The sequence below is a fragment of the Pectinophora gossypiella genome, chromosome 2 (assembly GCF_024362695.1).
Source record: "Pectinophora gossypiella chromosome 2, ilPecGoss1.1, whole genome shotgun sequence".
NCBI lineage: Eukaryota > Metazoa > Arthropoda > Insecta > Lepidoptera > Gelechiidae > Pectinophora > Pectinophora gossypiella.
In genome coordinates this window covers 12,399,300-12,422,515 of record NC_065405.1, presented here as the reverse complement: position 1 = coordinate 12,422,515, position 23,216 = coordinate 12,399,300, and the positions used below count along the sequence as shown (strand labels likewise).

The 23,216-nt window shown below is 36.4% G+C and overlaps 1 protein-coding gene and 1 long non-coding RNA gene across 3 annotated transcripts in view; one reads left to right on the top strand and one right to left on the bottom strand.

Annotated features, from left to right (window-relative positions):
- The window catches only part of LOC126372849 (uncharacterized), a 127,077-nt gene that overhangs the window by 33,474 nt on the left and 70,387 nt on the right, over window positions 1-23,216 (top strand). The window contains exon 1 of one of the 2 annotated variants that reach the window (XM_050018764.1): window positions 13,910-14,109. The exons of the other annotated variant lie outside the window; for it this stretch is intronic. Coding sequence (XP_049874721.1) covers window positions 14,071-14,109 — 39 coding nt within the window. The 5' untranslated portion in view covers window positions 13,910-14,070. Of the gene's footprint in view, window positions 1-13,909; window positions 14,110-23,216 lie in introns of those variants that run through there. 2 annotated transcript variants of the gene reach the window in all.
- On the bottom strand, window positions 6,751-21,491 carry LOC126373033 (uncharacterized). Its single transcript, XR_007567277.1, has 3 exons — window positions 19,888-21,491; window positions 9,621-9,656; window positions 6,751-7,242 (listed from the first exon to the last, which is right to left on the bottom strand). It is a non-coding gene; the product is annotated as an uncharacterized LOC126373033 (long non-coding RNA).

Genomic DNA, 23,216 nt, shown 5'->3' with positions numbered 1-23,216 from the left:
AGTTACATCTAATTCAATAGATACTTGATTTACCTATTTACTTACTTTGCATTTATAGATCGTTGGTAAATGAATAAATCGTCCGCAAGGTATTCTTTCTCAGTCTTTGTAAAGGGACAAACAATTACATACATACATACATAACATAAATAGCCTGTATACGTCCCACTGCTGGGCACGGGCCTCCCCATAATAATCCGACGGGGATATGGAGCATACTCCACCACGCTGTTCTACTGTGGGTTGGTGGAGGCGTTAGGGCTAGTAGTCCGAGACCAACGGCTTAACGTGTATATTAGGTATTAGGTTAGGTATAAAAATAACATTAAAAAATCTCACCCCTTCTGACTGGATACCACCTATTTACAAATCCTTCCACAAAAGATGAAATCTTAAACTCCAATGCCTATGACACATGTAAATTTAAAACAAACATGTAAGTACAAGCGTTTCGCAGACATCTGTTGCTTGCTACTGACATAATCTTGACTTAAATCTTGTTAATCAAATTGCGCTTGTCACTTTCGACTGTCCGTCTAGCCCTTTTCTATCCCCACAATGACAGGAGATCAACTTGTCACATCACAACCTGAAACTTTCTTCGTCTAAGCTTGGTATACATAGATGCATACTTTAAATAGTCATAAGGTAAATTGGTTATAATAAATGACGTGTTAAAATGGCCACATTGAAGCAATTCATTTAAAAAAGCAATATTACAATTTGACATTTGCGCTTATAAAATTAAAGTAAGTGCAAAATGTCAACCGGGGGTTGTCAATGTGTGGGGCCTATGCGGCTCAATAATAACCCTGACACCAAGGTTGCTGAGGTTGGTATTCCTCCTCACAACCCACACGATAGGAGAAGAATGTCAACACATGTCAGATAACAATATTGCTTTTTAGATGAATTGCTTATATGGCCCTATTATAACCCCCCTGAGCTCAACATTTCAACTATTATATATATTTTTTTATGTAACGTCTTAAACCGAAATAAAGATTCTATCTATCTATCTATCTATTCGTCAAACGTATAGGTACCATAGAACTGGTACCTACTGTGCTTTTATCTTTATAAAAAAATTATTTGTTCCTTAACTACAGCTGGTATTAAATATTCCGCCCAGCGTGACATACAGTCCATTAAACCTTATGTTTTTCACTCTCACAACCATTTTTGTTATATCCATAATGATGAACATGATGAACATATGTAATCCTACGCCAAAGGTTGTGGGTGACTTTTTAAAAAGTTGTGCTTCTTGTGTTCAGAGCTTAACCATACACGTCACACCAGTGAACTAACTAGTTTAGCCACTTTTTCTATTAATCGTGGATGAATTAATACATCTCAATTACACGAAGTTTAACTACTACCCTAATTATAAAATTACTATTACCTAAGTATAAATTGCTTTGTTGTTTTGCCAATGTATAAACAAGCTTTTCGTAGTAACTACACGATTATACGTACCTAAATAACTAAAAATTCTCAGTAAACAAGTAAAATACCTATTTATACTTAATTAAATAAATTCCATATATAAACAGAAAACATTGCTAATATAATGTGCCAACAATAAAATTAGGTAAAAAATAAAGTTAACGAATCTTCGCGATTGCTTATCGTCTTTCGATACCTCTAGACTTTATTACATAAATCTTATCGCCGCTAATTACGCACTTAATTAAGCGATTGCAGCGCCACCCGTGTCGGTTTTATTTTTATTTCACAGATAGAAGTGTTATTTAGTACCAGTTATTAATAGAAAGCGGAGGAATCGTACGTTCTCTTAATGATGCAATGAAGTAAAGATGCGTATCTGTACATTTATCGATTGTTGTAAATCTTATTACTAAGTCCTTTTCGAGATAAGAGAGAGTTGATTTTTAAACATGCTGCAATCTATTTTGCAAATCAGATGCGTGTGCTACTGCGGTAATGCAAACAGAATAACTAAATCAAACCAAAAAATACCTTAACATTTATTTTCCGTTATCAACGAGATCTTTTTCGTTTCAAACTATAATAAAAGTAGTTTATAAGTAATATTCGATTTTTTAATTGTAACTATTACATACTAATTACTGAATAATAATAATAAGACGTAGTGCCGGAGTGCGATGGTGGGTGAGTCGACCCGGCCTCCCGCGCGGGTTATCTGCGAGATAGCCCTCGGCGGCCATATTGCTTGTCACCCGACGATATCTGTCACTGTGACATGTGTGACGACTCACGACATGTACTCTCACTATTTGAAGTAGCCACTTAATTATGCTTCAATAAAAAGCTATGGAGGTTTTTTTCGGCTAATAGCCGAGACGAACGGCTTAATGTCCCCGAAGCACGGAATCATCTTACTTTTTCGGACAATCAGGTGATTCATGCGTGCAATGTCCTTGCAAAACAAACGACAGTCTCACGAAGTAATTTCGACAATGTCTCCATCGGGAATCGAACCCGCAGTAGAGCAGTGTGACGGAGCTCCATACCCCCTCTCGTTGATCGAGTGGAGGCATGTGCCCAGCAGCGGGATAGGCTGTTTAAGTTATATATACTTAAGCTATGATCCACCCTGAAGTCCTAAGACTTTATGTGAGGGATTAGGGTGGATCGTAGTTTTATGTTCAAAAGTTGTCATTCGCGCGTCACGTTAAGGAATACGCGCATAAGTTGCGTCTGTCTACAACGTGATTATGATTATAGATATAATATGATAATAATATTGCGTAATTAATCGTATGAAGAGATGACTAAGGACGTAAAATAAACAATAATACTTAGTACTTATAGAAGGGATACTCTTCGCACTGGGTTCCCGACGACCCGATTACTCTAGCAATAGAGGCGGCCAATCAGCTGGCGACAACAAACACTTCAGAAGCCAGATACCGACCCTGCCGGCGTGGTCGACGTTTTCCCTCATTTAGCGCTTATCGCTATCGACCCGCTAGAGTCGATAATTTTTTTTTCAAATATTTTCCTCTCAGACGACGCGCTGATCCAAGGTAGCGCCCAACTGGGCACCCTCAGATCTACCATTTGCGGCAAATCTACAATAAGTCACGTCAAAAAAAATAAAAAAACATCGCCGCACTGGATGAGCGAGCTTCATTTACTTCACCAGCTTATTAACCAGGTCCCATAGATACTACTCTGTATCGTTCCTTATTTAAAAAACACAAGTCATCAATTATTTTCATCATTGTAAAAACATGTTTATTTCGGGGTATCAGTAAGGATAAAGTTCAAAATTCTTCGCATTCCAATTTGCCGCTTTGTAGGTATCCAGCGCGAGCGAAGAAACAAAACTTATCGCCGTTCTGCACGATTTAACACGTGCTTTTGAATACTTCATAATATGCACTTGAAGGTTTTCTTACTGTACGATTTATTTCAACGAAAAGCTTGCAATACTTATTTTAGGTAAGTAAACAAAAAGAGATATATTTATCTCTAGGTTAGCCACCTACACACGATATACTTAGCGGGTGAGTGGTAAACGTACACCACATATTTACGCATGTTTTTCTTCTTGAAATTTCTTATAGTTACTTACTCAGATAAAGTTTTTTATTTGTTTTGCTTGTTATCAGTATAACTGTTTTGATAGTTTAATTAGTACCTAAACTGAAGACTTGTTTTTTATTTAAATATTTCGACGATAAGCAGTGGTTAGAAATACAAGTAGACTTACCTACAGACATGTGTGATGATACCTACATTTTATTTGTAGGACATCTTTATATACGGCAAGTTAATCTGTAAACGCAATAACAAGAGTTATAAAGCGCCATCTTCGGTGTGGAAAGACACATTCGTTCTTTCGTTCCACGCTATCTCAAGATTAACAAATCCCATGAAACCAACAATATTACAAGCTTGTTGCTAACCTCATAAAACAAACACGATATCTTAAACCACCGTGACATTGCCTGCATGATTGTAAATCCGTGACTGTGAATGTGTATTATAACATTTCCAGCGCATTTATGTTGACATTATTTACGTAACTCTTGGTGTGAATCAATATTTAACATTTCGTGCGATAATTGCTATTTTTGCAAATATTAATCGGTTAATTGACGAATGTTTACGATTAATGACCTGTGTTTTGTAGCACTGTTTCATTTGTAAAATCAGATCACTCTTCTTCTACTTATCGTGTGGGTTGTGAGGTGGACTACCAACTTCAGGTTGTCAGGGTTATTATTGAGCCGCCAAAGGCCCCTGACATGACTGCATACTTATATCAGTAAGTAGTAACCGGGACCAACAGCATAACGTGTTATACGAAGCACGGGTCATCTTACTTTCGGAGAATCAGGTGATCAGCCTGTAATGTCCTAACCAAACTAGGGATCACAAAGTGATTTTTGTGATATGTCTCCACCGGGATTCGAACACTTTCATCATTCACTTACAGGAGACATTCGACATCATTCACTTACAGGAATTTTGTCGCCGACGAACAGACGAGAAAACTTAGGTATTCATAAATTTTTTGGACCTTGTCTTTATCTTCGTTTGAATTGTGTCACGTGGTTCGTTCGATTATAGACTCTATAACAACACCCTTCTTCATTCTGATAGTTCATCTATCACCCAAATTCACCTTTGGATTCGACTTTGGCTATTCTCATCTCGTTACTTATTCCCTTTTGGTCCTTGATATTTCGTGTAACATCTCACCTATGGCTCGTAGTAACAGTAATTTCCAACAGACTCTATGTGCTCTGAGTAATATAGTGTGAAATATTTAACATTTCGTGGGACATGTAACCATTGTTTTAAATGTTAACCGTTTGAATAGGACCGTTCTATAGGAGCAGAGGCGGTAAATCAGCTGTTTGAAACGCCTCGAGCTGGATAGGGCTCTTAAGCGATGCGACCGAGCTTTACTTTATGGGTTTACCAACTATGGTAATATTCAAAAGGCCTGCTTTTAAGATAATGTGCTGTCATATCGGTTTCTAAAGTTCAAGCACCAATAACTTTAGATCTACTGGGCTAGTAGGCGAATTATAACGATAAAGTTTCATTGAGCCGTTTATAAGGGGCTTGTGCAGATCTAGATACATAATTTACACACATATATAAGATCACGCCTATTTCCCATTGGGGTAGGCAGAGACCACGGAATTCCACTTACTACGATCTTGACACACCGCTTTCGCTTCTTCCATTCTTATTAAAAACTTCACGTATGCTCGCCGGTTTAGAGTAGTACTCTTGACCTGGGCTTTCTTTAAAACATCCCGGATCTGATCGCGGTATGCACGCGTACAACCCTACCACTTACACCACTATCATTTTATGGATATTGTAATCTGATTTAAATAAATAATCATTTAGATTAAATTGTCTTAAGGGGCCTCTACGTGTTGGCTTCGGCCCCACGCACGCCTTCCAAAAGTCCGGGACTCCACAGCCCCGAGATATAGAAACGACATACAAATAATAATAAATCTTTTAAAACCTAAAAATACCTAACTTGACAATTTGTTTTATGACTAAGTTTTGTTCGGTTTATCATATATTTTGTATTTTACTTTACTTAGTATATTTTTTTAACTAAGCAACCTTAGGTCCGAATATAAATTAGTACATACCTACTCTAGACGAAATATTGCATTGACATGACAGCGACTCCCCGAACGGTGATTCCCGCTACGGCGAGCCTCTTTACGGCGAGTGACTTGACGTCGCGCATTTCTTTTTGTATAGTACAGTCATGGTAAAAACTGTTTGAAAATAAGCTTTTATTCAATTCGGTAAGTAAGACTTGCTTCGATTGAAAATAGAATTGAGAACGAAAACGATTTCTCACGATAGCCGTACACAGCTCTCGAGCGTAATGTCGTTAGCGTGATCCATAGGTTGTTATAACACCATTTGCATCTCAAACCATAGTGTCAATACTATCATTATTTACATGCCTACTAGTAACACTGTCATCAGAGAACATTGCCTTGCGACGATCGTGTTTATAATCTATACAATGAACCTTTTAACTATAATGACTATTTCATGGTTAAATGAAAGCTTAAGGTGACCAAGATGCACTATTTAATTTGTCATCAATTAAGTACATACATACATAAACTCACGCCTATTTCCCACCGGGGTAAGCAGAGACTATAGAATTCCATTTGCTTCGATCAATTAAGTACTCTCTCATAAAATCAAAATTGTTATGTCTACTCTACGGATAAAAGTGTCTACTATATTAAATTTTATGTCATGGTAGCACAGGCCTAAACCAATGATTGACGAATTTGTTATCGAATTCATGTTTGGATCATAAATTATTATCACGTGCTCAGCGGTGAAGGAAAACATCGTGAGGAAATCCACATTCCCGAGAAATGCATTTTCGGAGGTATATGACCTAACCTGCATTGGGCTGGTTCTCCCTTCGCTGGTTGGAAGGTCAGACAGGTAGTCGCTTCTGTAAAAAAACCGGACCTGTCAAATCATCAGGTTAGGTAGGCCAACCCTGTGAAAAACGGGATGATGCTAGGGAGATGATGATGATTTTGTGTCACGGTTAAATGAACCTTAGTTAGATACTTATACTTAATACTTAATAATAATGTCGCTTACGCAACTAGCATAGTGGCTTCCAAAATAGCCTGGAATGTTCTCTAAGTAGGTAGGCAATGCAATACTTAGTGCCTTTCTGACAAAGAAAAAATAGACATGGGGAGATTGTATTTCAAATTAATAATTGCACAATTGTATAAAGCAGTAGCATCATCTCATGATTTATTTTCGCAACATAATATACTTACTTACATTTCCAAGACCTTTTACATCATACTGCAAAAAACGAAATGAAAGCTGTAGTAATAGTTATTCAGGGCACAACCGCAAGTTTTTACTATGCTTAGCCCACATAACACCGAGATGTTCACATGATTTATAACTGTGACGTCACAAGTTGAGTGTACAGTCATAAGCAATATAATGTACCAACTTTAGGACTCTGTCGCACTAACATATTTGACATTTAGTGAGACTTACAGTTCAATTTGCCAAAAAAGTTAATGAGATATGGTACCAAAGTGTATACATATTAATGGTCGTGGCCGTAGACATGTTGAACACCTGACAAGTTACAATTAAATGTTAGAATGTTGGTCTGAATCACCTCCAAAAGCCGTAGTAGCACAGTTGGAAGAACGCTTGACTCTCACTGCGGGGCTCACGATCCGGAGGTCCCGGGTTCGATTCCTGGTGGGGACATATCACAAAAAAATTATCAGGTTTATTAGGAATCAAATTGCGTTTTTAATTTGGCCAGCTTTTTGTAGTTCCATTAGGGTGGGTGATAGTTGCCTGGAAGAAATTGCCCTAACGCAATAAGGCCGCCCAAGTTGTACTGTATGCATGTGTTAAGTCTGATTGTTAAAATTAAGTTATGCGCAATAAAGAATTTATTTGATTAGTAAATAAAGCAATTCAAGAAACTCCTAAACAAATGTAGTAGTGTCAACCATATTGTTCCATTAGTATTTGCTAGAGATCGACTATAGATCAAGTTACTCTGACAAATATGCCAAAATAAATAATAAATATTCTATTATGTCGGTAAATAACAAGTAGAAAGTCTTCGTGGGTGTACGTGAGCATAAAATTTAAAATATTTTGATAAGGATTACTTTGTATTTACACACTGATAAAATCAGAAACAAAGTACAGCTAGACGATATGATAAGACCCTAATTACACCGTCTCAAGGCTTTCGCTACTTTTGGTAAAAACAAATGATGTAAATATTTAACTTAGCGTCTCGCGAACAAATGTTAGGATCGTCTAAGTCGTGGTCTACTTTACACTGTTTTAAACTAACATTTCAGTTTGATATAGGCTTTGTCAACTGCAAGTTTCTAGCAGGGTTCACATAGATGTTGCGAACATTAGCTGCGATTTAAACTTTTGCAATTTGTTATGATTTTGTGATGTTTCTAATTGTTAGTAGGCTGGACTGTCCGTACATGACTCATTGCTCCATGAGTCACTTGTACAGGAGCAGTAAATAAATGTCTTATATTTATTGTGTATGTGTGTAATACCAATATTAGTGAATAAGAAATCATTGTTACCAACATCTTGGGTCCAAGTTACCCGTGATTTTTATTTTATTTTTATTTTTTATAAAGGGGTACCTTTACTACACCGTATCATACCGGGACCGTATCCGTCCCGGCGCAGGCAAAAAAATATTCTTTGTTTGAATTGAATCTATGGCGCAACGTCCACTAGACCGTTCCATCAACGACCTAGCCGTAGCGTGCCAGGCACGGACCGGCCAGAATTCCCGTACATACGGGGATAGAACGGGGTTGCTCCGTTGCAGTGGGCATCCGTGGCCCAGTGATTTGAGCGTTGGGCTCACGATCCAGAGGTCCCGGGTTCAAATCCCGGTGGAGGCACACTTGGGGAAAATCACTTTGTGATCCCTAGTTTGGTTATAAGATATTACAGGCTGATCAACTGATTGTCCGAAAGAAAGATGTTCCGTGCTTCGGAAGGCACGTTAAGCCGTTGGTCCCGGTTACTACTTACTGATGTACTTAAGTTAATAGTCGTTACATGAGCCATGTCAGGGGCCTTTGGCGGCTCAATAGTAACCCTGACACCAGGGTTGCTGAGGTTTGTAATCCCCTTCACAATCCACACGATAGAAGAAGAAGTAGCGTCCAGCACGCGCCGGTCCGTGGCTGACACGGTCCTAGTATGATACGGTGTAGTGGGCACAGGCCTATAAGCTATCTTTATAGACGACAGTACTAACGAAACATTAAGTAGTTTAAACATTACGAGAGTAACTTTATGTAGGCACTACAATGTAATGGAATACATAAAATGATGCAAATTAACATCATCCGCATAGATACAAGGCGCGCATGTGACTTTATCTCAATACTACGATATGACTTTGAGTAGGAAGTGACACGGAATTAAAACGTTCTTCGTTGGTTGTGATAAGGCAGTCATTGTTATTAAAATATCAAAATAGTCACTAAGCAACCTTAATGTTATCAATTTATTATTATTTTGACATATTTTGTTGGAAGGTGATGTTATTTGTCTGTCTGTCTAAAAGATTGTCGCCATGTAGCCTTAATTTGTAATCCTTTATGAAACAAGATAAGAAGCGAATTGGCCTCGATTCCTGCAGACAGCGCCTAATTTTATTTTGAGTTATATCCGTCATTTTCTTATCCGTCGAAAAGGAAAGGGACGGATGATTTACAACAAGTTAATTTTAAAACGAATGAATAACCTGGGCGAATAAAATAAGCATTTCGCTGGTATGTAATCCGTTTGACCTACTGTCTCCTTAATTTTGTCGGGTTATTGGCCGGTGTAAAATTTTTAGACGGTTGTTTTAGATTTCTGCTTAAAATTGACGTGTATTCCATAAATTTTATGCCTGTCGATAACCCGTCCCTTTCTTTTTCAACGGATAAGAAAATGACAGGTATAACTTAAAATAAAATTAGATGGCATCCGCAGGAATTAACACCAATATCTTTTTAATTTACGTACTAATTTTAGACCAGGAAGATTAGTTACATTATCTATTACTTATAAAATGCACTTACCTCAACTATCCAAAATGCTCTACGCTGCTAAGGCTGCTAAAAAAGAAAGAGATCTTTTGAATTTACTCTCCATTCGAATGAAAACACTAGATATTTTTTCATATCATTGTGTGTAATAAATATCTAGAGTGATTATTTAAAAGGATATACCAACTAATAAGATAATAATAATTAAAGGATGTCCGGCTTACAATTACTTATGTATCTATAGTTGTGGCAAACATAATAATATAAAAATGCAATCAAATATTCCGGCAAATTTTGTCGGTTTTAAAATTTAACAATGTATTTAGAACATGATCATATTAACTAGTTCATAACGGAAGGATATGACTTGTTAGTATCATATTATAACATAACTGTTAAGTACTCTTATGCTATTCGCGTTTGGTATGCCTACACAGACAAAAAAATCCGAACTATGTCAGATAAGGAATGAGATTAATCACAGTCTTTACATAGACATATAGCAGTTTTCTTAGGACAATTTACATGAACTAGAAACTTTAGGGTTATAGATATATGTCGCGGGTGTATGCGAGAGCGTTTCCGTAAACCTGCCACTATGCGGAGAGAAGGAACAGCGTTGGGTTTTAGTTGGTATAGGTATCGGGTGCCTGCATCCGGGGAGTTCCACATAACCACGTAAACGTAACTCATTTCCCAACGTTAAAAAAGGGTTATAGGTAATATGCAAGATTCAAACCTGAGACCTTAGAATAAATACAAAGCCATATGGTCGTATTGAGTGGTATAGGCTGCCTAAGCCGTATAAAGAATAAAACTAGGTAAGTACTAAACAAATGAAAGTACTAGGAACGTATTATCTATCTCTTGTATGTCTTCCCTCGCCCTAAAACTAATCTCCTTAGCATCTTTCCCTAGTTTCCTTAGCAACAAAAATCACGATAATACAAGTTTCACATTTTCCAGCACATTCTGCATTTCAATGAGTTCAATGACTTTGTAATTGCTATTATCACAGTACCTATTCATAAGTGCTTGCCGTCTGGCTATTGGTGAAGATTACTTTGTTTAAAAAGGTACATATGTGCATGTCTTCGAATATATGCAAGTCACAGGTCAGTGACCGAATTGTACACCTTGATGTTATGGTATTTGCGACCACTTTTTTTTTGACGTGACTTATTGTAGATTTTATTTGGCCGGAAACGACCTCTTAAATTTAACGAAAATGTATTTGTGAGAGAATTTATATTTTTAGCGGCAAAAGAAAATATTTAGTTTATCGTTGAGCGTTCCAATTTTGTATGAATAGAAATTTAAAATGTAGCCGTCATAAATTTTGTTTTGCATAAAATCTCGGTAATTTAGTCGTATCAACCTATTCTGCTTTACTTGCGCATGAAGACAACTATTGAAGTTATTTGCGTATTTCCGTGTTAGAATTACTTACATTGTTTAATTTACTTACGTATAATTAATTAGACATTAAAGAGCAGGAGATAGGGAGATATGGCATCTTTTTGTCTAAGAGCAAGACATACTTTGGGTCAATGCACTGAAGAAAATCAAATAATATTGTACAATACGTGTGCTATTCTGCCGTAAGTTTGACCTGCACTTAGTAGATTTATAATCATGATAATATGGATGAGTTCTATGCTTCAAGGCGGGTCCTATAAGTTATCATAGTCGTTGTACGCCCTTCAAAAAGCAACCAATATGCCATGTTTCTTGTGAATTCTGAAAATGATAAATGCAACTGTAGGCCTAAAAGGATAAGGTTTGTAGTACTTCAAGGATTCAATCGTGTTTAAGGCATTATTGCTCGCAGGCGTGTGTTGTAAGAGTTAGATCGGGTAAGGCGTCAGCCAGGTCTCACTGAACTTTGCTTGACCTCTGCTAAGCAGTCTGCACTTCGCCTAAATACCTAAAATACATGTTTGTTTCTAAATTGCCAAATAAATGTGTTATTATGCAACGGTCATACATTTAATACGCGGGGACTGACCTGTGCATCCAACCAGTGTGTGTCAGGGTCGTTGGAATTGTTGGACTAAAGGTGAATATTTAAAAAAATATATCCAATAGATAACCAACCCGATGAATTCAGAATGAATAAATGCCGAGCCTAAGGCTGTTGACTTGTTTCATGAAAGCTTAAATAATGGTTTTGTCTTCACATGCGATAACATTTGACATCACTAGATTTCTATTTGTAATTCGATGTAATATTGCTATAAGCAAAATTCTTTGTCCATTTTTAAATTTATTACATAGTGATATGTAATATTATAACTACAAGTGGTTTAAGTAGTCATCTGTCCGCAGTTGATGTATGTAAATGTAAAGTACGTGCAGATTATTTCAATCAATTTCGAAACACCTTCGTTTTATGTAAGATATTATTATGACATTTACCTACTAGCGTATAACAGATATAAAACATATTTTATGATAATAAAACTGCGTGTCGCGAAATATCATGTCTTAAAAAGGTAAAATAGCGCGTTGTCATAATCCAATGGCGATTTATGATTTTTATGGTCCATTTGCGCATGCGTCACTAGTTTGAGGTATTATGGGACTCTTGCGACACTTCGTGACCCGAACGACACCCTTTGAGTGCCGCGATTCGTCGCGGGGATTTAAGATCTGAATACATCACGATGTCTTTGGGACATTTGCGAAATAGTTCAACGAAGGAGTGTCTTTTGTTTAAAGTGGAGTGATTGACACAAGAGGTGACTCTGAAAAGTGCTGGATTAGTAAACGGCTGGCAATAAGGACATAAAGAAATAGTAGAAAATTCATAGATACTTTTAAGAAAACTTAAAAAAATGTGAAACGTAATCAGACGCTTCAGTGTGCTAATTGTTGAAGCTAAGCAAGTGACTTTAGTTATTTGGAATGTCCAATTTCTGATTTCGTCATCCATGCTCCTGTCAGGTTTTGCAACAATGACAAACATTCCAAACAGTACCATTGAATCTGAACGACTTTTTATTTAAATGCGACCCCATTTCTTCATATCGTGTAAGCAAGAAGGAAAATCGTTATGCGATTGTTCTCAGAAATCTCATAAAAGTGATTTACGATTATACGCTTCTGGTTTCGTTATACATCGTTGAAAGGCCAGAAACAGTGGTGATAGCTGCATAAATCACATTGTCAATGAATTGGTTAAATTATATCTCAAGATAATCACCAAGTGAGATGAACTCTTAACGATAATATCTTTTTAAAGATATCTTAAAATTCATATCTCGAACTTCACCGCACGACGATGAATGATAATCTGTGTAGCGCGAGTGGTATTTATGCATCTATAATTAATATTTAACATTTAAGTAGGCATAGTTGGGCTGTCAAAAGATTGCAATATACATCTTGTAGGAAACATCAATCATTGTAGCAATGCGAATATAGTGTATACAAAACAGCATTCCAAAAAGGATTTTAGTGCGTTTTGGAAAACCACAAATAAAATGAATATGAATATATCAAAAAAAGAAGCATCTTTATGGTTCATCCAAAAATGTGTGCATGTAAGTAGAGACCAAGCTAATTACTATCCCGAATATCGTCAAGTAAATTAATAATAGCCTGTGTCAATATGAACATATTTAAAAAAGTATTATCCCAATTTCCATTACTTTATCACAATTCAAAACCCAAATAATAAGGCTCCAAATTGTTCTATAATGAATATTATTAGTTAAGTTATGATATGAGAGCACGTTATTCAATAATGTATGCAATAAGCGACGTTATTTATTTAATAATTGGTAAAGTGGTAATAAACAAAAGACCAACAAATCAACAGTAACATTGGAAGTTTTAATTATCTACTTTCGCTAGTAAAAGTGTTACAACAACAACAGTTGCTAGGAGACATCATCGTTGTTTGTGAGCCAGATCGTTCCACTTTTACTTTACCCAATTAGATATCAGATAACAGGATCACTAATGCAAAACGTGTAAGGGAATTTTACTAAACATTCACAAAGGAATGACGCATTCTGTAGCAGCGTGACGAATATTGCGGGTATAAGTAATGTGATTTGTGATATAAGCCTGTTTCGCTATTTCCAAGCACCGATAAGGGCTGGGGCGCGCGCACGGCTCCACGGTTCATTTGCATGCTATCGAGGAAACGAGCTGATCTCCTAGAATTTTCCACGCTTCGGACCACTGGCGGATATCGCTGTTACTAGCTATTGGCGTAATTACTACTTTGTTAATCTCAATTATAAGCTTTCTTATCTGTCCTTGTGATTTGTCATGACTCTATTTTATCTAAAGACTGCGCTTGCGGAAACCAGGGGTCACTTGCGCAATAGAGTCGCAAGTCGTGTGCTAAACAGGGAAAGCATTATTTATGTGTCACATCGAAAGTGTAACCCCGACCTCTGAGTTTTGACGACAGGAAATTATTCAAATTTAGAAGAGAATACAGTTTTAAATGAGACGGGTCTCTTGATTTATGCGACGCAGATGTTTCTGTGCACACGCAGCCTCGGAGGTAGGTACAGCTTGATATTTTTTACGTCACACATAAGTGAACTTGTTCCTAAAGTTTACATTAATAAATCATCTTTATGTAACCTTATTATTATTACCGTGGGTTAGTGCCAGTTTGCGAAATGTCAATTTCAGCAATTACATAGCATATCGGAAGTGCCATTGTATTCCGTATCTTTGTCGTTTATCTTAGAGGAGCATCCGTGAAAGCAAACAGAACAATACTATCAACATATGCCTGTATACCGGTTGTTGGCAAATGAATTATTACGTGTCAGATAAACAAAGAAATTTTCGATTCCATTATAAATGACTCGTTTGCCTGTTGGTTTTTTATTTAATTGCTTTCGTCGGATTGAAATGAGGAAGATAGATGAGTTACTAGTTGAAAGACCTTTCTCTAAGCCCTCTAAACTTATGTACGTTAATGAATCAATGAATACTCGATTCAATATATCAAATTGATTTATAATTGTGGTACTTACTTAATATATTGTTATTTCTACTCGTATCGTATGTTAGTATTTTAAATTTAGAAACATTTACTTTATAAGTTTTTTGAACTTTCTACATTATAATGTCAACCTGTTAATTAATAGAAGTGGGTTTAAACTATCTTGGTAATCTCTTGTGGCATATTTTAATCAAGAACCCTTTTGCATAATACTTAATGTTAAAAATAACAGTCCCTGCGGTCTGTAATATTGTTGCTACTCTGCTCTGCTCTTAATTTAAGAGTTTTGATCTACTTTTTATTTATATTTTAATTAATTTAATATTCATTAAAAAGATTTCTGTAGTCTCAAAATATTCAGAAGCGTTTTCTGATGTTTTTGTGTTCCAAACTTGTAAACTGATTAACACCATATTCTGTTGTCATTTACTTAAGCAAGTACGAACTCTCAGGTGCACTGAGTAAATGTAGTACTTAATGGATAGAAACTTGGGTATTTTATGTAGGTATTTCACAAGCGGAGAGCGTCCCCAATTGATTGTCTCGGCCCTCGGCCGGCATACCGCGCCTTGACTCTACCGATCGGATCAAGTTGTAGTTAATCACAATAGATCTTTATTATACGCCGTCTTGCCTAGCGACTATTTTAAATATTTGGTAAGTAATTGATAAAATTAATGAAACAAGCCATGTTATATAGAGAATGGTGATAATTCCTACAGACGCCATTTAATTTTATTTTAAGTTTAAGTTTTAAGTATACCTCTCATTTCCTTATCCGCTGAAAAAGAATGGGACGGGTAATCAACAGACATAAAATTTATGGAACACACGTCAATTTTAAGCAGAAATCTAAAACAACAGTCTAAAATTTTTACATCGGCCAATAACTGGACAGAATTATGTAGACAGCACGTCAAACGAATTGCATACCAGCGAGAAGCCTATTTTATTCGCCCGAGTTATTCATTCGTTTTAAAATTAACTTGTTGACAATTATCCATCCCTTTCCTTTTCGGCGGATAAGATAATGACAGGTATAACTTAAAATAAAATTAGGAGGTGTCTGCAGGAATCGGCGCCAATGTGTAAAGAAAAGCTTTGAAAATTTTTAGTAATTAATTGAACATTTGTTGCGTTACATACTTATTTAATTATAACAGTTCTCGCGACACGTCAATTAATCGAGGGCTTTGAGCAATAGACATACAATGTTTGTCTATGTAGATAGCATTCGCTGAGTCTATTGGTGGAAATCCTCGATGTAATTCGCGCTGCGTGCGGCGTGGTTGCCGTGCAGAGTCTGCAGAGGCCGTAAAATATCCGTAAGACAATTTAATGTCAGACTCCCACCAAATGCAGCGATAAAAGCAAACACCTGTAAATTTATTGCGCTATTATCATGTTATGTTATGACCGTACAATTCCTAGGTCACAAATGTTGGAGTCGAAATGGGGATGCCCTTGCTGGTACGACTGCCGTGACATTTGTGAAGCCTGCCGCCGCGCGCGCACCTCCTGACCTCATTGCCGCCGTCGTGAAATGTCTACAGCTGCCATTTTTTTATATTTCTCTACCGATAAACATGAAAATCTTATTATATATTTTTTTATCCTGATACATTTAATTGAAAACTGAAGTTCAAGAGCGCCTGTTATTTTAATCTGCTGATAAGTTTATGCAATATTTTGAATCAAACTATGTAGTTATTAAAAGGCAAAAGGTTTTTGTGGCATCATCAAAGCCCTAAGAACCTTGCAAAGAAGTAGTTTCAGTGAAATATATTTTGAATAGTTGCACAAATGTTACTTAGATTTTATGCTAGGTATATCTTCAGTGATTATATGTAAACATGTAGCAAAGGGTACGACATATTTGTAGGTAGGTATATCCATTCAACAATGTTGAGTACTTAGGTATAGTTCAAATGTTATAATGCGTTGAAATAGTTTTATCTTATCAACGGTCAAAAGTTTAATGAATGGCGTCGTAGCTAAGTGATAAAAGATAAGCAATAATCAATCTAATACATTAGGTCAACCAGGCAGGCTACGAAATATTATCAATTGTCATCACGGTCATACTTAAGGCATACCCCGGACACTTCATAGAAACAACCTCGTTTTACACAGACACCACACATTGACGTTATTGTACACGCGCATCTGTGTGTGACGTCAGACGCCATACGATTCAAATCTAAACTGTGTTCGAGGGGGGGTGAGGTATACGTAGCTCAGACGCTGGTGGGGAGCGGAGACTTGCCGTTCTATACGTAGTATTATTCCTTATTAGGCTGCATTTTAATTACATTTTATTACTTCTCGTAGAACACGGCATACAAAATGATTTTTTGATAAGAAGAGATCTCCTTGCATCAATCATACTTAGTCGATATTTGATTTTTTTTTGTTCTGCAGGTTATAATGCACAAGACGACCCTTTAATATACTATCGCTGAGCTTATGGACAAGTGAAGTGCCAAGTTGAAGTATGAACTATTTGCTCATACTTGTATGGCGCGCGTTTTGCGCTCTCTTGGCACTTCCAACCTCTTCCATTCCGGGGTTAAAAACATAATATACTTTAATAGTACAGCCAAAGTAAATGCAAATCAATAGTTTACTATACACATGTCATTATTACAGTAGAGTCATTTGTCCCGTACTTGTATTATATTATAGTAGAGCGTTCATATTATTTCTCATTTACGTTGAAAGTACTTTCTTATTTGAGAAATTTCTGCTTTATTAATAGACTGTTTGTTTCTGACACGTGTTGTGAGTTATATTAATAAATTTGATACGAAAGATACACATCTGAATGACTGTATTAAGTCCCTGGCGGAAAGTTACAGAGATCTTATAGCAATGATAGTGATAAGCATAATGAGTGATATGCGCACAAATATGTAATGTATGATCATGTGGTAGGCGCGTGGTAATTAAATACTAACTTGTTATCAGTGTTATCAAGCTATTAGCGTATCTAGGACGCTAGTCGCGACAGGGGGTTACGTTGGGGGATCGATGACCAAATTGATAACATAAGTTTTTAATATTAATTTAATGTGTGTATATTTTAATGTTGTAAATGTATATGTGTGTCGTAGATTTTACCTAAATAAACTTTATTATTATTATTATTATAAGCTCACGGCGATATCCCAATTGGGGTGGTCAGAGGTACATCCATCACAGGATGAAATAAGTTGCCACGCCTCATCGAGCTTTCTGTTTGACCATCAGGTCATCAGGGTATGTCTATCCATCAGGATAGACATACAGAACTTACGCGCATATTCTTTATAAGAGTGGGCAGAGCTATTACATTAGTCATCAAAAGACACAGCAGCTGCACATGCTGTTGTTCAGATGCTGTAACATCTGTGTGTGAGTCTTCCGTTAAGCCGTTGGTCCCGGTTACAATTTACTGATGTAAGTGAGTAATCTTAACGTGAGCCGCGTCGGGGGCCTTCATAACCCTAACACTAGGGCTGATGAGGCTGGTATTTCACCTCACAACCCACACGATAAGAAAAAGAAGAAGATCTGTGTGTGTGTTTTTGTTAGTGTGTAACATATCAATTCTTGCTTATCTACAGTAGATTCGAGTTCATAAGTTGTGTCTCATAACTTTTCTAGATCACAATTCATCGTTTCAGAGCAGTTTGAGAGTAGTCGAATGCAAACGTTAATATACTATATATGAAAAAAAATATATATTTAAAGTAAGTAAACCTTTTCACCTAGTATATTAATAATTATCCTGAATAAAGAAATCCTTAAATATTAAGAGGTATCAGACACAAAATCAGTACAGTAATAATGTTGTTATAACTTTTTCCTTTTATTTACGGACTTTTAACAAAGTTTATTATGCCAGTCCCATCGATCAAGACTGTCTAAAACTGATAAAAAAACAAATTTAGTTCATGCTCCCACCCACAACCGCCTAAGATGTGATGCTGTTGTGAATGAAAGTATAAATCAAATATGATTCCCTGCTCGTAGGCTCTGATGAAAAGGCCTCCAAGATACCTGTATTACTACTCTGACTCCTAACCTAAACACTGCCTTTATGAGGCATTCCGGGTACGTTTGTTTACATTAGCCATTATCAGAATTGTATAATGTATTGGCCATTTAAGTACAAATAAACGTAATTAATTTGTTAAAAAAGCTTTTCTCAAGTCAGTCATGAAAACTATTGTTAAAAGTGTCGCGTTGCGCTTTGTAATTACTCAGTAAAAAGTAAATTTAATTTGCATAGAGGCAAATGCAATACTGCAATTAGACATTTCAAATTGCAGGTGGTGTTTTTACTCTGTGGCATGTCGAAATTGCTTTGTAATAAAATTTAGAATTTCATTTTAGCTTTTGATGGAGATCTCATTTATTCGTAAATGCGTTTAATGTTGTTTCAACGTCGAAGCCGACGAAGAAGGCATCGAGACGAACCTGTTTAGGTTTAGCGATGTTCGTAAACCAATGTACTTAAATAAATAAAAAAATAACGTAAGTACTCCATCCATTATTTAACTGTTTATAAATGTCTGTGATATTGACAGTTTTTATTATTCAAAATCTTTTAATAGTTTGAAATAAACTTTAAGCAAAACCATCTATTTTAAATTATTATTTTTCTCTTTTCTTTTTGCAAATGGAATTCCATATTGGAAATAGACGTGAGTTTATATTATTTAATGCAATTTTTATCTTTTAATAATCGTTGTAATTTTTAATCAAAAAAATCAATGTGCAGGGCTGATGTACTGTTTTAAAACAATCTCTAAATTAAAAAAAAAACTGTTTAATCTATTTTATTTTATTATGTGTATGTACCTACGTAGTCTATTCTGTAGGTGGTATTTTCCAAGACTTTTTATGCATTCTTTAATAATTGCATAATAACATGGGTGTCAATGATTCATATGTGCTTACCTGTGCATATATTACGGAGGTGCTACTACTAGATGAAGTGTAGGAAGTCCTATTAGTCAAACTATGTAAATTAGTTTCTCTTATGGTGCCTGATTATTATATGCAGTTGAATTGGAACATTTTTGACGTTATTTATTTTAGATCTGCTTCGGATAGCATTCTCTATTTGGTTGGAAAACGGAAATTAAATGAATATGTCCTAGAATTTAGAAGAACGAAAGAATAATCTGAATAGTTAATATTGACATATAATACAGCTTTATAAGCGACATAAAGAGATTGTTAACCCAGAACCATTTTAATAGGTTAGGCTTATAGTGTTTGATAGAATTAGTTGAAGTGTTTTACTTCAGATGTTATTGTATCTTAAACTGTACTTACACGTTTATTATTTCGTTTCTTCTATTATTTATTAATGCTGCTGTTATCGGACTTGTCCCGTTAAAAACGGTTTACGTTTTTTAGTATGTAGTTAACTGTTTACACTCATATATGTGGAAATTTTTTGTTGGCATGTAGCTTCTTAGAGTTGTGTATATTTTGTGTAATTTTGCTGTAAATTTCCCTAAAAAAATAAATAAATAAAAACAACAAAAACACATCAAACATGAACACAATAAAAAAAAAACATTTTTTTTTTGACGTGACTTGTAGATTTGCCACAGATGGCATTAATTACTTGGCCGGACAAATGGAGAACGCTGAAGGCTCTCACCCGGCACAACGTTTAAGACAACAGGCCTGAGGGTGCCCAGTTGGTCGCGACTCTCGGCTCAGGGCGTCGTTTGAGAGGAAAAATATTTGAAAGAATTAATCGACCCTAGTGGGTCGATAGCGATAAGCGCTGAATGAGGGAACAAAAACAAACAACAAACAGCATGCATGAAGTCTTTGATGAGAGTTGAAGAAGCGAAAGTGGTGTGTTAGGATCGTAGTAAGTGGAATTCCGTGGTAGTAAGTGGGATTCTACCTACCCCGACGGGAAATAGGCGTGATCTTGTGCTTGCGGCATAGCATCACGCCTGTATCCTCAAAGGAGTAGGCAGAGGTGTATAGTATATACACCCACTTCTGTTTAAGTCCCATGGGGGCGAGCCCATTGCCGTTAACCGGGCACAAATTTTAGAAACTACTTGATTCAATAATCACGAATTTTTTATGAATTTTTATCTAGAAAAACGTAATAATAAGTCTTGATATTTTATGACATTTTTCTATGACGTCACAGTGTGCTTTTTCATACAAATTCCATTGTAATTTCGTGTTTTGATGTTTAGTAAAAAGTAACTGATTTGACTAGTTGGAAACTAGAGTAGACGATATCGTAGATTTGAATTGAAAGCTCGACCACCTGCAGTGATCAATTATATATTTTAAATCGTGTGTTCACATGCCCGCTATATGCGAGGATCTTTTCCCATAAGATTGGCTATATAAACATATATACACATGCGAGCACATGAACGTCGGAGTTGAAGCAGTCGCTGTATCCAAAACGGCTGGATAACATAATTATTTTGTAGCGATAGTACAACAGCAGCGTCATTTGTCCATGAGCTATTGATGATGGTCATATTATTATGTATTTCTGTTCCTAACCTTGGGCTCTAAGATGTGGAATTCATTTGATTGTAATGATTACACGTAACTTTTGGATGACATAACGTGTAGCGTGTATCGGCAGCCTTCAAGATCTTCGGTTAACGATATTTTAATGGAGTTGTGTATGCGTGTGATATGCATATGTTTCTTGGTATATAGCGGTTAGGGTCCCGTATGTTAATGGTCTATAGCTTAGTGTACCGTCATAGTTATTTTATTGTGAGTAGATTCGCTGTAGGCCGATCCAGTTTTCCCTCAATTAAATTTATCTGTAGTACTCGTGCCTAAATTACTCTAGCATTTTGTAAAAGAGACTCCAAATCGAGGCAGCACTGCTTTCTGATACTTACATAATACATATTTAAGGTATAAGTATTATATAACTTGTTATTTTTTGAATGTAATATAAAAATAATTCATTAAGTAAACTGCATAAATAAATTCGATATATAAGTTACACAACCTTCCGTGCTTCGGAGGGCACGTTAAGCCGTTGGTCCCGGCTATTAGCCGTAAAAACACCTCCACCAACCCGCAGTGGAGCAGCGTGGTGGAGTATGCTCCATACCCTCTCCGGTTGATTGAGAGGAGGCCTGTGCCCAGCAGTGGGACGTATATAGGCTATTTATGTATATAAGTTACATTAACAGAAAGCGAAACAAGTGGAGAACCTTTAATAATTTCGACAATATCACACAAGCGACATTCCTTTGGTTTTTGTAGATCTATCGCGGGTAAGGACGACGAGCTGAGCCGCAGATGCGCCGGCGCACCTGCGCCGCACCCACGGTCACAGTAATTCAATTAACCTATGTGTTAGTTATATAATGACCCCATCTGAACTTTAGAGTACAATTATCTAATAAGCTTAAGGTTGTGGTACATTATGTGTCTTGCTTTATTATATATGTATATCCTGTCCAGTAGGTCATAATAGTTCTAACCCAGAAATCATCATTAGGCCTTGTCTATCTGGTCAGATGATTTAGGCAGCATTATGTCGTAGGGGCAAAAGACCGATCCTGGAATGACGGACTCAGCCGCATTAACTCAGACATAAGACCTATACCTAATAGGCAAAGACCAGTCCTCTACACGAGATATATTTTAGTGTACAAGTGGTCCTACACTGTATAATAAGGTGTTTACGTATATTATACTATTTACACATACCCCAATTATTAAAGTATTCTATGGTAGGTCGGCCGAGATCGGCAGTATACAGGGTGTTTGTGGCATTGTAACGAATACTGAGGGGGATGATTCAGACCATAATTCTGAGTTAATATCAAGTCGATTTTTCCGTCGCAAAATTCATATTTTTGTTTAAATACATAAACTCACGCCCGTAATCCCAAATGGGGTGGGCAGAGCCACAAGTAATCAAAGACAACTTGCAGCCACTGTTGATACGAAGTCCTAAGATGGATATGATGAACCTTATGGTGATAAGGGATCAGCCTATCGCCCATAACATTAGTCCATTATGTTAGAGGACGCAATCCCTCTGTCGGTTTTTACGACATGCCCGGGAAGACAAGCAGCTGAACGTGTTCTATGTTTTTTATTTGCTCCCAGAACAGCATAGAAGCAACTACTACTACTTTTACTACTTTTTTTTTAGATATTTTTAATTATTTTCAATTCTATACTTTTGCGATGGAAATTCTACTTGATATTAACTCAGAATCATGGTCTGAATCATCCCCCTCAGTATTCGTTACTTGAGTCACGTCAGGGGTCTTTGGCGGCTCAGTAATAACCCTGACACCTGAGTTGATGAGGTTGGTCATCCACCTCACAACCCACACGATAGAAGGAGAAGCATATATGCATCCTTATTACCATAGTACACGTAATACTTAGCCTTTTGATGAGAGGAAGTCTACATCCAGTAACAGGATGTATATATAGGTTGTTATATTGGTAGTAGTTATATAACGAGTCCGTGTGAACATCATTATAGGAAATCACGGTTATTAAGGAAAATCCATTGACTAACCTTATTAGCTATTGATTGCTTTTTGATTGGAACCGCTAGATCTATTACAAATAGTAATAAAGAGGAAGATGGGTTTCATATATTACGTACTTACAGAAGATTTTAT